Source organism: Nyctereutes procyonoides, unplaced genomic scaffold (assembly GCF_905146905.1).
Source record: "Nyctereutes procyonoides isolate TBG_1078 unplaced genomic scaffold, NYPRO_anot_genome, whole genome shotgun sequence".
Taxonomy (NCBI): domain Eukaryota; kingdom Metazoa; phylum Chordata; class Mammalia; order Carnivora; family Canidae; genus Nyctereutes; species Nyctereutes procyonoides.
The window spans coordinates 25,585,141-25,599,547 of record NW_026575136.1 but is presented as its reverse complement, the minus strand read 5'-3'; the positions used below and the strand labels follow the sequence as shown (position 1 = coordinate 25,599,547).

The 14,407-nt window shown below is 33.7% G+C and overlaps 1 protein-coding gene across 5 annotated transcripts in view; it reads right to left on the bottom strand.

Annotated features, from left to right (window-relative positions):
- LOC129495453 (RAB11-binding protein RELCH) overlaps positions 1–14,407 on the bottom strand; it is a 112,565-nt gene that overhangs the window by 56,354 nt on the left and 41,804 nt on the right. For all 5 annotated transcript variants that reach the window (XM_055302988.1, XM_055302986.1, XM_055302987.1 and 2 more), the window contains exons 11-12: positions 4,306–4,418; positions 991–1,081 (exon numbers count right to left, since the gene is read on the bottom strand). In XM_055302988.1, coding sequence (XP_055158963.1) covers positions 991–1,081; positions 4,306–4,418 — 204 coding nt within the window. The remainder of the gene's footprint in view (positions 1–990; positions 1,082–4,305; positions 4,419–14,407) is intronic.

The window sequence follows — 14,407 nt, the reverse complement described above, 5'->3', positions numbered from 1 at the left end:
TATCTAGATTAAATATGTAAAGAAAAAAAATGAATACTCAAAGAAGTTAGGAATATAATTCTAAAGAACCATATGCTTTTGTGATAGTCCAGAGACCGGTATTGTTTAAGAATAAGTGACTATGCTATTAAAAATAAGGCCATGAAATCTGTCTTTAGAATTAAGTAATTCATCTTTTTTTAAGACAGATAAAGAAGCCATTTAATGACCTAAACATCAAGTGTAGAAGGTCAATGATTATGAGTTTCCTACAGGACTGCAATACTAAAATTTAATAAAAAACAAAAAGTATTGTTAGTAAATGGGTGAGTTGGATTAAAAATACAAAAAACTCCCACATCAATGGTTTATACTTTGTAGTCTGTATATATCTGCAATATACACAGACATTTAACACATATACTATTTCTATTAACCAACCTCACACACAAACACACATGGACTCGTTCTCCCCTGAACCCACCTCAGGGTTTTTGTATTTATAGTAACTCACTTCATTCAGATCTTTGCCTAAACATCCCATTCTCAGAATCCTGCTCTAACCACCCTTTCTAAAATACTATTTTCTATAACTCTTTAACCCTTATCTTCCTTTATTTTTCTTCATAACTTATAGTAACACAAGACATATCATTTATTTGTTTACTCTCATCTTCCCACCAAAAGGTCTTTGTCTTTTGTTCACCACTGTATTTTGTTCATTACTGTAAGTAATGACTGCAGCAGTACCTGGCACTAAAACTAGTGTTTCTTAAGTACTTGTTGGAAGAATGAAGAAAGAAACTAGTGCTTCTTTAAGTATCTGTTGGAAGAGTGGAAAAAGCAAAGCATCCCAGAGCATTCTTAAATGCTATGAAGTTACTGCGCTGGACTTCAGAAACAGTAGCATAATTTAGATCCCACATATTTCTTAATAGCATTTTAAAAAGAAAATATGAACACATAAATTAGAATACAACAGCTAGGGGAAAACCCAATATAGTTATTTACCTGTTCCCAACACTGCGGTAAAAGTTCAGCTTCTACGCGTGTTGGTCCAACATGACGTGCAAATGCCACACAACCAGTCAGTATCATTTGCCTGAAAAATAATATAAATCAATCAACAGTTGTACTTGCATTAGAAAGCACACCTTTCTAAGGGTTAAAAAGAGCCAGCTCTGCAATTCACACAACATACAATATTTTTGTACAACCAAATTAGATTTTTCCAACAATGGACTAGGCTACCACCAAGAGAATGAGTTCGTTCTTTAAGACTCCTTCCTCCAGTAGTGGCAATACCATTGGTGAGACATTGTGAAGGGATTCTCTATTGGTGTGAAGCCTAATCTTATAATCTCCTAAACTAACTTCCTATACATGCATTCTGAGATAATACAGCTAATGCTTCAGCTTCTAGACACTAAAATAATCAATGATTATTTCTCCAATGTTTCTATAATTTATTTTTTAAAAAGATTTTATTTATTTATTCATGAGCAATACAGAGAGAGAGACAGAGAGAGAGGCAGAGACACAGGCAGAGGGAGAAGCAGGCTCCATGCAGGGAGCCCAACGTAGGACTCAATCCCAGGTCTCCAGGATCACGCTCCAGGCTGCAGGCGGTGCCAAACTGCTGCGCCACCAGGGCTGCCCCTGTTTCTATATTTTAAAACTATGGTATCGCATTTGTAAAATGTTATTTCTTAAATCAGAATTTTATACACAAGATAAATGTGGTAGGTAGCTTCTGACATGGCTCCCAGGGATGTCCATCTCCTGATATTCATGCTCTTGTATAATTCCATATCCTTGAGTGTAGACTGGACCTAATGATTTGCTTCCAATGGACAGAGAAATGGCCAAATCACTTAAAAAAGTAGCACTGTTTTGAAATACAAGTTTCAATACAAATACAAAACAGAAAAAGGTCATATGGCCAACAGATTATTAACAACATTGGAAATAGGCTCCTGTTATGGTAAAAATAACCGTTCCCTTGGGGCGCCTGGGTGGCTCAGTCAGTTAAGTATCCAACTATCGTTTTTAACTCAGGTCAAGATCTCAGGGTTGACATAGAGATTAGATTCTCTGTCTTCTTCTCGCTCTCCCTCTGCCCCTCTCCTTGCTAGCACTCTCTCTCTCTTTAAAGTAAATAAATAAATCTTTTTAAAAAATTTTGTTTCTACTTGTAGAAAATTGCAAGACAGGGATTGTTTGACTAGTATTTGAATGCAGGTAAAAATAAAAGGTCAATTATAGTTGTTAGCAAAGAACTGGCAAAAAGCACCAATACTAAGCATAAAATTCAGTTTTTCTTAGGATACAAAGAAGCTTGAGATTTATTAAGTAAGGAAAAGTAACAACTAATTATATGACAAATATGCTAACTTAAACATTTTGCTTTGCTAATTTGTTATTCACATTATATATAGTGAATCAATTGATAAGTGTACTTTAATAAATACTTGTGTATCTGTAAGGTGAAAAATTTAAATGTGGTCATGAGTGCTGAATTCCTGACAGGTCTCAATCTGAGATAAGGCTAATATGTACTTTTGGCCACCAGGTGGCAGCTATTAGCTTTATATGCAGTGTCTTCATTATGAAAACAGGCTAGAGATCTAAAGGTTTTTGCCTTGCAAATTTAAAAATAACAATGTAATAAATGGTATTGAATTATTAAGTTATGAAGATGGGGAATAGGATTTTTTATCTTATTTTATTTAAATTCAATTAATTAACATATAATGTATCATTAGTTTCAGAGACAGAGTTCAGAGATTCATCAGTTACATATAATTACATATAACACCCAGGACTCATTACATCATGTGCCCTGAATGTCCATCACCCAGTTACCCCATCCTCCCACCCAACGTCCCTCCAGCAATCCTCAGTTTGTTTCCTAGAGTTAATAGTCCATGAATAGTATTTTTCAACAAGAAAATAAAATGTTAATTTTCCTATACAGCACCATCAAATTGCTTCAGAAAATTTTCAGTTTGTAATTAATAGTGATTTAATTTGCTTTCTTTTGGGACACCTGGGTGGCTCAGTGGTTGAGCGTCTGCCTTCAGCTCAGGGCGTGATTGCAGGATTCTGAGATGGAGATGGAGTCCCACATCAGGCTCTCTACAGAAAGCCTGCTTCTCCCTCTGCCCATGTCTCTGCCTCTCTCTGTGTCTCATGAATAAATAAATAAAATCTTAAAAAAAAAAAATCTGCCTTCTTTCTATTTGACCAGCATGTGAGGGCTGGTGTATATTCATCTTGACTGGATCCTGAAATGACATGTTACTCTGCTTGTCTAGGTCTATTTTCCTAAGAAGGGGCAAGAGATATATACTCATAAAGTTTTAAAGTTTATAGGACTGTGTTTATTCTCAGAGTTGATACTTCGTACTTAAAATTTTGAACTTCACTTGTTTTATGGTTCACTACTACAATTTGCTAACATTTTCAGATGAGGAAAGAATTTTGACAATCAGTGAAACAAGAATTAAATATATAAAGTTATCTAACCATAAAGTACAATAGTACTGTTTTGTAAAAGTATGAGCAAAAACTTTTTCATTAAAATAGAAAATTATAGAAAAAAATTTCAACTGCCCAATTTTATCCATCCAGTGTTTAGTTTACTTACTGACCCAAAAGGATGTTTTTGTTCATGTTCACACTTGCACAGATTCACTTAAAAGTTTCACCTTTATTTAAAAGTTTTATTCTCTGAGATAGACATCACCGTTGCTTGATCAAAATCTACTCCCCATTCTTCTGGAAAGTCATCCTGATGTATGTCCCTTCACTACCCTCAGATACAACTCATTTCTCCACTCAGGAATCAACAGTTGTGAGTATCAGAGTCACAACTAACAAAAATAGATAGTATTTGGTTTACAAATAGCCCAGTGATATAAAAATTCATATATTAAATATTTTATTTTTTTGTAGAGCCTCACTGTTAAGAAGCCCTATATATATATAGTTTATATATCTAGTTCATCCATGGGAAAAAGGGGAATATTGAGGATTTCTTAGAAATCGAAAGTGAAAGATAAAGGCAAGGAAATAGTTGAATTAGAAGTGCAAAGTAGTTAACTAATATAAAAGTGTACAAATCCAACATGACTAACTGGAATAACAAGAATGAAAACACTGAAGAGCTCTGTGAATGGAGCCATGTTTACTAAATAAATACTGCTTACTAAAATAAATACTGAAACAGAGCACATTTAGATTAAAATGCTAATCTTGATGCCAAATTAGTAAAATTAATAAATCAACATTGTATTTATTTCCCAGAGAAGTAGTCATACCTACCTTTGTTCATCATCTGGCCTCTTGATCAAATTGAAAAGTATATGGAGAAGCTGATCTCTTTCTTTAGGCTCAGGATGTAGGCATGCTGTACACAGTATGAGGGGGATCAACTCCTAGAGAAATAGGAAGGTGAAAAAATTCAAAGTAAAAATGCATTGCACAATATTCTTTTATTTCCTCAGAGTTCTTAAATGGACATTTAAAATGAAACAAACCTCAACATATAAAAAAGCAAATTCTAATTCTGTGAAATTAGTAATTCAAGAGAAAACAGTAAAACATGTATTTATGTGTTCGTTATAGAAAAGGTATGAATCACAATGTAATAGTTACTAAAGATTCAACTAACTTTATTTCCTTATCCAGTCCCTTCTAATAGTCTACTAGTTTTTACACTAAATAACATTCTACCTTACTAAAGGCTGATATAGTAATTTTAATTTTGAAAGTGTTTTTTAAAAAAAGCTTACAGAAGCTAACTATATTTTAAAGTTTAGAAAGCTAACAAAAAATCAAGACAAGCCATCCTATTTCCACAAGTACAATATCATCTGTCTTTATTAAGATTACATATAATTATGAATTTTGTACCCTTCCCCAACTAACCCCATGACTAATTCAAAAGACCATTTTCACAGGTGTTGAATGCTCACACTGCTATAGAGTATTAGTAGAAATGTTTTATGTTCAAATGGAAATTTTTAGCAATATCTTAATTTGTTACACATTCAACATGCAGAGGTAAATTCAGTATTTTATAGGAAAGTAATAGCAAAAGTTTATTTCTCCCTTCCAAAGAAATATTTAAACCAATGTTGTTTCACATTTTAAAGAAACTAAGACAAGAGACACCTGTGTGGCTCAGAGGTTGAGCGTCTGCCTTTGGGTCAGGGTGTGATCCTGGAGTTCCAGGATCGAGTCCCACATCAGGCTCCCTGCATGGAGCCTGCTTCTCCCTCTACCTATGTCTCTGCCTCTCTGTGTCTCTCATGAATAAATAAATAAAATCTTAAAAAAAAAAAAAACAAAACTAAAGAAACTAAGACAAAATTCTAAAATATATCCAAAAGATCTTAAAGTTTTTCACTTTGGAATGGATTTTCAAATCTAATGAAAATAAAAGTCCAAATATTATAAAATTATTTTTGAAGGAAAACTTTCTAAATTATAAAAATATTCTACAGTTATTTTAAAGAAATTACTCTGATGTAATAAGAACAGAATGATTACTCCCATTATTTATTTTTCCTATATATAATCCTACCCACCAAAAAGTGCTAGTAGATTTAAAACAGGAACTGTTGGGCAGCCTGGGTGGCTCAGTGGCTGACCCTCTGCCTTTGGCTCAGGTATGATCCCAGGGTCCTGGGATCAAGCCCAGCATGAGGCTCCCCACTCAGCTGAGAGTCTGCTTCTCCTTCTCCTTCTGCCCTCCCTCCACCCCACTTGTGCTCTCTCTCAAATAGATAAATAAAATCTTAAAAGCAAACAAAAAAGGAACGGATCACTGTGTAATAATGCATTATACCTTGTAGGAAAGTCTATACTGTTGAAGTATCTTCTCATTTTGAAGAGGCTCCCTTAGAAAAGTATGATACGATTTCTAGTGGAGTTGAAACTAGATTAGAGGAATGACTAGAAGTCCCCTTCCATTATTTCTAAAGTTGTTATATATTATTTTAAAAATACAATTACCTGGTAAAAATCTTAAAGGTACAAAGATATAGATAAGAGCTAAAACTAAATCTGAGAAATAAAAACCAGTTTAAAACATTTATTCTGTCATCTTTGTATTTGCGCACCTCTGTACATTTTAGATTAGTAAGCAAATGAAAAGCAAAAGTAATAAAAAGTAATTAGGGGGTGCCTGGGTGGTTCAGTGGTTGAGTGTCTGGCCTTTGGCTCAGGTCGTGATCCACTGAGTTTTGCATCAGGCTGCCCGCTAGGAGTCTGCTTCTCTTTCTGCCTATGTTTCTGTCTGTCTCTCTCTGTCTCTCATTAATAAATAAAATCTTAAAAAAAAAAGTAATTAGGAGAAATAATTTTGTACTGGGAATGGAAGACAAAGTATAGATATGGATCTTGTATTGTTAAGTAATGTTTTCCCCAGAGATTTAATACGATGCTTGATGGATTAGTCTTGACTTTGTAAGAGAAAAATACACAACCTTTTATGAGATACTAGAGTAAGAGATCATTAAAAACAAGGACTATACTAATCCTTAGAGGATTTCATTTAGATTGATAAGAGCCAATGATACTTATGAGAGGACTAAGACATTGCATCAGCATATCCCACTGAGAGGAGAACCTTAAAGATGAAAAAGCAGTTATTCCAGAAGGCACTAACAAAAGGAGAAAATATTTTAATGCATGAAAATAAAGGACCCTAAAAATTTTATTTGTATTTCTTCCCTCATGTCAGTTCCTTCTTTCCTGAGTTCTCTTGCTTCCTCCTCAATCTTCTTCCTGTTTCCATTGTCTCTACATATGTACTCTTCCATTCTCTTCTATCTTTAAAGATAAAATTATGCAATGTAGATATTTGCTATAACTACAAACATATACATACACACTGCTAAAAAATATATAAGGTACAATTACTTAGCTTCTTTATCTCAAAAACAAGCATAGCAAAGTAGTTGTATTACTATATATTCTTTGTACCTTACATTTGCTTTTTTTAAATCATGAGGCTTAGTGATCCTTCATCAAAGAGGAAGTTTATGGGGGTGCCTGGGTGGCTCAGTAGGTTAAATGTCTGGCTTTGGCTTTTGTGATCTCAGGGTCCTGGGAACAAGCCAGTGTTGGGCTCCCTGCTCTGCAGGGATTCTGCTTCTCCCTCTCCCTATGCCCCTTCCCCCACTCGTGCTCTCTCTCTCTCTCTCTCAAGTAAATACATAAAATCTTTAAAAAAGAGGAAGTTTATATCCTACATTATAACGTAAAGAATCTTGGGGCAGCCCAGGTTGCTCAGTGGTTTAGCACTGCCTTCAGCCCAGGGCGTGATCCTGGAGACCCGGGATGGAGTTCCATGTCGGGCTTCCTGCATGGAGCCTGCTTCTCCCTCTGCCTGTGTCTCTGCCTCTCTCTCTCTCTCTCTCTGTTTCTCTCATGAATAAAGAAAAAAAATCTTAAAAAAAAAAGCATAAAGAATCTTTTAAGTGAAATATGGCTGTACATGTGCCAAACTGAAAACTTAATGAGAATCACAAATGTCTCTGGTTTTTAGTTTCTTCAAACAAAACATAAAAGAATTAAGATCAGGGCAGAAATGGGAAGTATTTCATACACAGTCTGCAATTTCCTTCTCTATTGCTAATGTAGAATTATTAATTTTTCCTTCTGAGATCAAGGTTGGTCTCACAAAGCCTTAACAGAGCACTTACCAAAGCACTTCTCAATACCAACCAATCCGAACTGATACGTGGGAGGAAAATCTGTCATTTCTTGTACCCTTAGCCTCTAAAATTCTATGACTATAGAACTGAAGGAAAATACTTTTCACTTTTCTGAATCATGGTAATAAGTTACATTGCCATTTGCTTTTACTTCTTGCTGGCAAAATTAACAGCATACTTTGCCAATCAGTTTTGGATAATATGCCATACCAAGCAGAACTGGGTACATCTTGGCACATTAATGGCTAAAACAGTTATAACTCAGTGTATAAAGTAGGTCAGTCTCTTCCTCTTAGAGAAATACAGAGTTGAGAAGAGGTCCAGTAAGTGATGGCAGAAAAAAGTGGAAGTAGTTTGTTTCTCACAGAATCATCAGGGATTTTAATTGCTAAATTATGAGTGGCTTATTTGTTCACAAGTTCTACTTATACAAGTTTGCTCATTTATTTATTCACAAATTCTATTTGTATCACCCCTGGAATAATGAATTCTGTACATATGTATCTGCTGTTGTATATTCACATTTATTTACTGTGAATTCATGTTTTTCAAGCCTCTGAAGTATTAATACATCCACATCAGGGTTTATTAGGTCTGTATGTACCATTTTCACACTATTCACAAATTTATAGATTTGAACCAATATTCTCCCTTTGGTATCATCTCTCCAATGAAGAAGTCTAGTGTTTTAAAAACTTTCCTTATAATTCTTAAATGAAACATTTAAAAGGTGGTAGTTAAATTTCCTTCAGAAGGCAAGATTATAGTGGTTTTTTTTCAAGACGACAGTGGTTTAAAAAAATGTCTTGAAATGATTACATAAAAAATGTACTGAGAATAAGAGAGCAATTTAGACATCATTATCTAAAGCTTATGAGTTTTTCACATGAAAAGATCCTTAAGCAAATCAGATTTAATACTGCATGTTGATAAAAAGAGTAATAGTAACCATGGTAAGAAAATATCTATAGCTTTGGTAACATTATATCCAAAAGGTAGTTATCCCCCTAAAAATGTTAGTGTCCATACTTCAAGGCAACAAAAATCTTAAAATTTTTATTTAAAACATGCTTTAGCAACTGATAGTACTCAATGAATGTATATTGAAGTGAAATATAAAACAGATGTCCTATTGATCACTAGAGAGGAAATCAGTGCAGTAATTTTACTGCAGAAGGTATTCTATTACTTTATTATCATTTTGGAAAAGATATTTCTAAGGCTTTTAGAATTCAGTAATCTAAAAGGCTTAGTAATTTACCTTTTACTCAAGTAAATGACTTTTGCAATTTTAATTACAAAGCTAGTTCTCTCTATATGAAGGATCTCCCACCTCTCAAATCTTAGGTTGCCAATGGAATTTTGCACAGAATTAAATAGGCAAGGTGTGTACTGTTTCAGTTCTTTCAGCTTTACAACTAAAACAAAATAAATTCTAGTGACTAAGAAATCATTTTAGAGATAGGAAAATGTCTTTAGAGAATTTTACGTTTGATTTTATGAGTATTTTTACTTAACTTTCTTAGTCTTAGAAAGATTGGTGTGTTTAAGACTACAAAAAGGGGGAGGTAGCATCTAAAAAGGATCTAAACCAAACTAAGAGATTAGATGTTGGGTGGCAGAAATGAAGGCAAATTTTAACATTAAAAAAAGCATGGAAATGTAAGATAATGGATTCAAGATCTGAAAGAATCCTAAAACAGAAAAGGAAATATATTTAGATCAGATGCCAAGGAGGAAATGTCTGAGTGCTTTGGGTCAAGAAGAAAATTCTACTGTACTAGAAAGGTAACATCAGTCCTGTAAGTTATAGTTCACTGCTTTCATTAAAATTATTTCCTATAACTCAAGCTTCATTTAAAAATTTTAGGTAGTTGTTATTTTAAACGTTTCCATTTGGTCTTTTGCCTAGATATTAAGCAATACCAAATTAAAATTTAAATTCACGTACACTCTCTGATTTAGATTTTCAGTTGTAACTTGTCAGAATGTTGACAATACATTTAAAAAAGAAAGAGGAGCTACTGGCTGGCTCAGTTGGTAGAGCATGTGACTCTTGATCTCCAGGTTGTGAGTTCAAGCCCTATGTTGGGCATAGAGCTTATTCAAAAAAAAAAAAAAAAAAAAAAAAGAGAGAGAGAGAGAGAGAAATAGGAAAAAAAAGAAAGGAAGAGAGAGAACGAGGGAGCAAACATTACAAAGACTCATGTAAGAAAAAAACAAGATTACTCACCTCTGGAAAAGTTCTATACTTCAAGGGCTCTTAAAGTATCTATTTTTAGAATTATTATCTAAGGCTTATCTATCTTAGAATTATTCCCATGGCTCAACCTTTAAGAAGCCTAATTAAAATACTCGAATGACTTCTAAACTCTGATACTGCTGGGACACCCAGGTGACTCAGTTGGTTAAGTGTCTGCCTTCAGTTCAGGTCATGATCTCAGGGTCCTAAGATGGAGCTCCCCATCAAGCTCCCTTGAGCTCAGTGGGGAGTCTGCTGCTTTTCTCTCTCTCTCCCCAAAATAAACAAATAAATCTTAAAAAAAAAAAAAACAAATAAAAAAACTCTGATACTACTAAAGAGCATGTGATTTACTTCCAAAATTAACATACACATATAAAAACACCTATTAAATAGGTAAAGGAGATGGATTAAGCTTATCTACTTCACAATAGTATCTATTTTACTTATCTATTCTTTTGTAGAACTCCTGAAGGGGTTCAAAACAAGTATCCCCAAAATGTTCCATTTTGGCATGTGGACAGACTATTTTGAGCTGAAGGCAATCAAGATCCAACAGACCCCAAGAAAAACTTTTACCTCTTTCTTAAACTACCGAAAAGAATTTAGATAGAGGTGTGGTCCATAGAGAATTTTCTCTCAATGACTTATCTGTGGGAAAGGACAAACACCTAATTACAAACTGCTCTTCTTATCCTGTGATCACTCCCTTTCCTTTCCTAAGACCATTTGCTGAAGTCAGCATATAAGCCTACCTGCCCAGCTTATCCTTGGGTCTTACATTGTTATGGGGCCCTCATACATAGGTAATTAAATTTATTTTTCTCCTATGAATCTGTCCTATGTTAAATTGGTTATTAGACTAGCCAAAGAACTTAGAAAGGTAGATGTAAAACCTTTTCCTCCCAAGACTCATACAATTATAAATACTTAGGCTATTATTACTAATTATTAAATTAAAAATTCAACATGGAGCAAACATGAATGCAATATAAAAGAGCAAAGTTTGGTTTCTCAGAAAATAAGCAGATCTTCGGAGATACTACTACATTTAAAACTTTTAGGGAGGGGGAACAGAGGGGGCTCAGTTAAGTGTCCGACTCTTGGTTTCAGCTCAGGTCATGGTCTCAGGGTAATGGGAATCGAGCCCCACGATGGGCTCTGCTGAGCCCAGAGTCTGCTGGAGAGTATCTTCACTCTCTCTCCCTCTGCTCCTTCCCCCTGTTCACACAGAGCGCTCTTTTTTTTCTCTCAAAAATAAATAAAATAAAATAAAAAAACTTTTAGGGAATTGGTTCTCTGCTTTTCTTCTAGCTTTAAAGAGGTATATTTTATATATTATAAAAATTCTAGTGTACATCCAGTGGTTTTTAGTGTATTCAGAGTTGTGCAACCACCACCAATCTAATTTCGGAACAATTTCAACATCTCAAAAAGAAAGCTTGGTCTCATTCCCCACTTCCACTTGCCCATCCCCATTCCAGGCCCAGACTTCTCCTTTGCTTTTCCAAGTCAGCTTTTTCCTTGGCATAGAATGAAAATAAAAATTAAATTTAGATATATTATTTAAAAATGCTTTTAAAAGTAATCCTTTAAGAAATCTTATTTTTAAATTACAGAATTTTCCCTTCAAATGCATTTAAAGCAGAGACTGTGAAAAATTAACTTCTGTGGCCTATATACATACATTTATTCTATAATTTGGTTTGAAAGATTCAAGTTCTTCAATGAACCCATTAAGATGAACTACTACATAAGCCACAAACAGAAAATTTGTTCATGATTTTTTTGTCCCCAAATCAAAAGGAAATAAGTCTTTTAAAATACTTAAAAAAAAAAAAAAGATGATCATTACTTAACAGTTGATAGGAGGAAACTTTTTTCTACTTTTTATGATCTCTGAAATTGGGGTGTGAATTATTAATGGAGAATGTTAATAATTTCATTGGAATTCTTTTTTCTCAAAGCTACATAATTGTTACAATCAATGGAATCTTAGATTTAAAATATTATGGCATGCTAAATTTAGAAAATGCAATTAATTTTGACCTAAAGATTAAGTGAGGTTGTTACTTTTCTTTTAGAAAACAAAAATAAATAACACTAACATCTATATTCACTGTACTTTCCACTTTCATAAAAAATAAAAAGTTTAATTTAGACAACTTTAATTAACCTTTATGTCACTTTAAAACAATGAGTCAAAAAAATAACTGAATGGATCATGAGTATTCTTTCCTTTGTTACTGTGTATTTAGGCATATTCTTTACTGTTTAAAAATATTTTTAAAATCATGTTTGATATTGTCTTCTATTTTAACTTTTCATAATTAGTAAAGACAAGACTTGATTTGTCATGCTTTCATTTTAATTATATATATGTATTTACACACTGGCACATCATGTAAAATGTCTCTCTTACTGAGTATGGCCAATAAAGTTCGAAAAACACTAATTTAAAACATGTTTAAAAGCCTATAAAAAGACTAGATATTATGCAGCCTTAAGAACAAGAGAGTTCTTTATATACTGACATAGAAAGATACAAAAATATAATGTTACATGGAAAAAAAGCAATGTAAAGAATAGTGCATTGGAGTATGGTACCATCTGTATAAGTGATGGAAGAAAGATCATATCACACATACAAAATATTTCTGAATACAATGCAGTTCTATAATAATATTTGCAGACTTCAATACCCCAGTTTCAATAATGGATAAACCACTAAACAGGAGATCACTAAGGAAACAGAAAACCTGAACGCTATCAAATAAACCTAAAGACATATATAAAACACTCACCCTGACAATAGCAACATATATATATACTTTTCTCCAGGGCACACAGAATATTTTCAAGAATAGACCAGGTTAGACCAGACAATTCTCAGTGTTAAAACTACAGACCAATATATCTTACGAATTTAGGTGTGGAAATGCGCAAAAAAAAAAAAAGTTACACCAAATCCAACAACACATTAAAAGGATTATATACCATGTCCAACCAGGACTTATTCCAGGTGGTTGGTCCAATATATGAAAAATCAGTAAAGGATTATACTATACCAATAGAACAAAGGGGAAAAAAATTACATCTCAATCAATGCAGGAAAAACATTTGACAGAATTCAACATCCTTTCATGATAAAAACACTGCAAACTAGGAACAGAAGAAAATTTCCTTAATATGATAAAAGGCATTTATGAAAAGTCCACAGCCAGTATCATACTCAATGGTGAAAAATTGAAAGTTTTCTCCATAAAATCAGGAACAAGACAAAAATATCTGCTTTCTCAAAACACTGCTATTCAACATTGTATTGTAAGTCTTAGCAAGAGCAATTAAGCAAGAGAAAGAAAGAAAAGCCATCCAAATTGGAAAAGAAGAAGCAAAACTCTATTTGCAGGTAATGTTATTCTAGTTGAAGAAAATCACATTAGACTCCACAAAAAACTACTAGAACTAATTAATTCAGGAAAGTTACAAGGTTAAGAGCATACCACACAATATCACTTCTGTTTCTATAAATCAGGAATGAACAATCTGAAAGGAAGTTAGGGGAAAATCCCATTTACAATACCATCCAAAACAATTAAATACATAGGAGTAAATTAAAACAAGGAAGCGAAGAGAAAATAAAGTAACAAAAGGGGTGCCTAGATGGCTCAATGGGTTAAATGTCAGACTCGTGGTTTGGGCTCAGGCTGTGATATCATGGGCCAAGAGATCAAGCCCAGCATCAGGCTCTGTGCTCAACAAGGAGTCTGCTTCAAAGATTCTCTCCCTTAAAAACAAAACAAAACAAAACAAAACAAAACAAAACAAAACAAAAAGATTCTCTCCCTTAGCCCTCTCTCCACTTGTGCATGCTTGCTCTCTCTCTCTCAAAAAAATAAACCTATCTTTAAAAGAGCCAAAATAAAGGAAGTGAGAAACTTGTATACGGAAAACTACAAAACACTGCTGAAAGCAATTAAAGACATAAATAAATGAAAAGAATCCCATGTTCATGAAATGGAAGAATTATTGCTATCAGAATGGCAGTACTCCCTAAAGTGATCTATAAATTCAAGGCAATCCCTATCAAAATTCCAATGACCTTTACTGCAGAATGAAAGTGGAGTATCAAATTCCTATGCAACTGCAAGGGGTCCTGAATAGGTAAAAAATATTGAAAAAGAAAAAAAGTTCAAGAATTCATACTTCCCAATTTCAAAATTTAGTACAAAGCTAAAATAATCAAAACAGTATGGTTGGTACAGGTATAAGGATAAACATAAAGACCAAGAAAACAGAACTGAGAGTCTCGCAATAAATCCAAACATGTGCAGACAACTGACTTTAGACAAAGGTGCCATGACGATTCAATGATTTCAACAAACAGTGCTGAGACAACTGGACGATCATACAAAAAGGATAAAATTGGGCCCCTGCCTCACTCCAAATACAAATACAA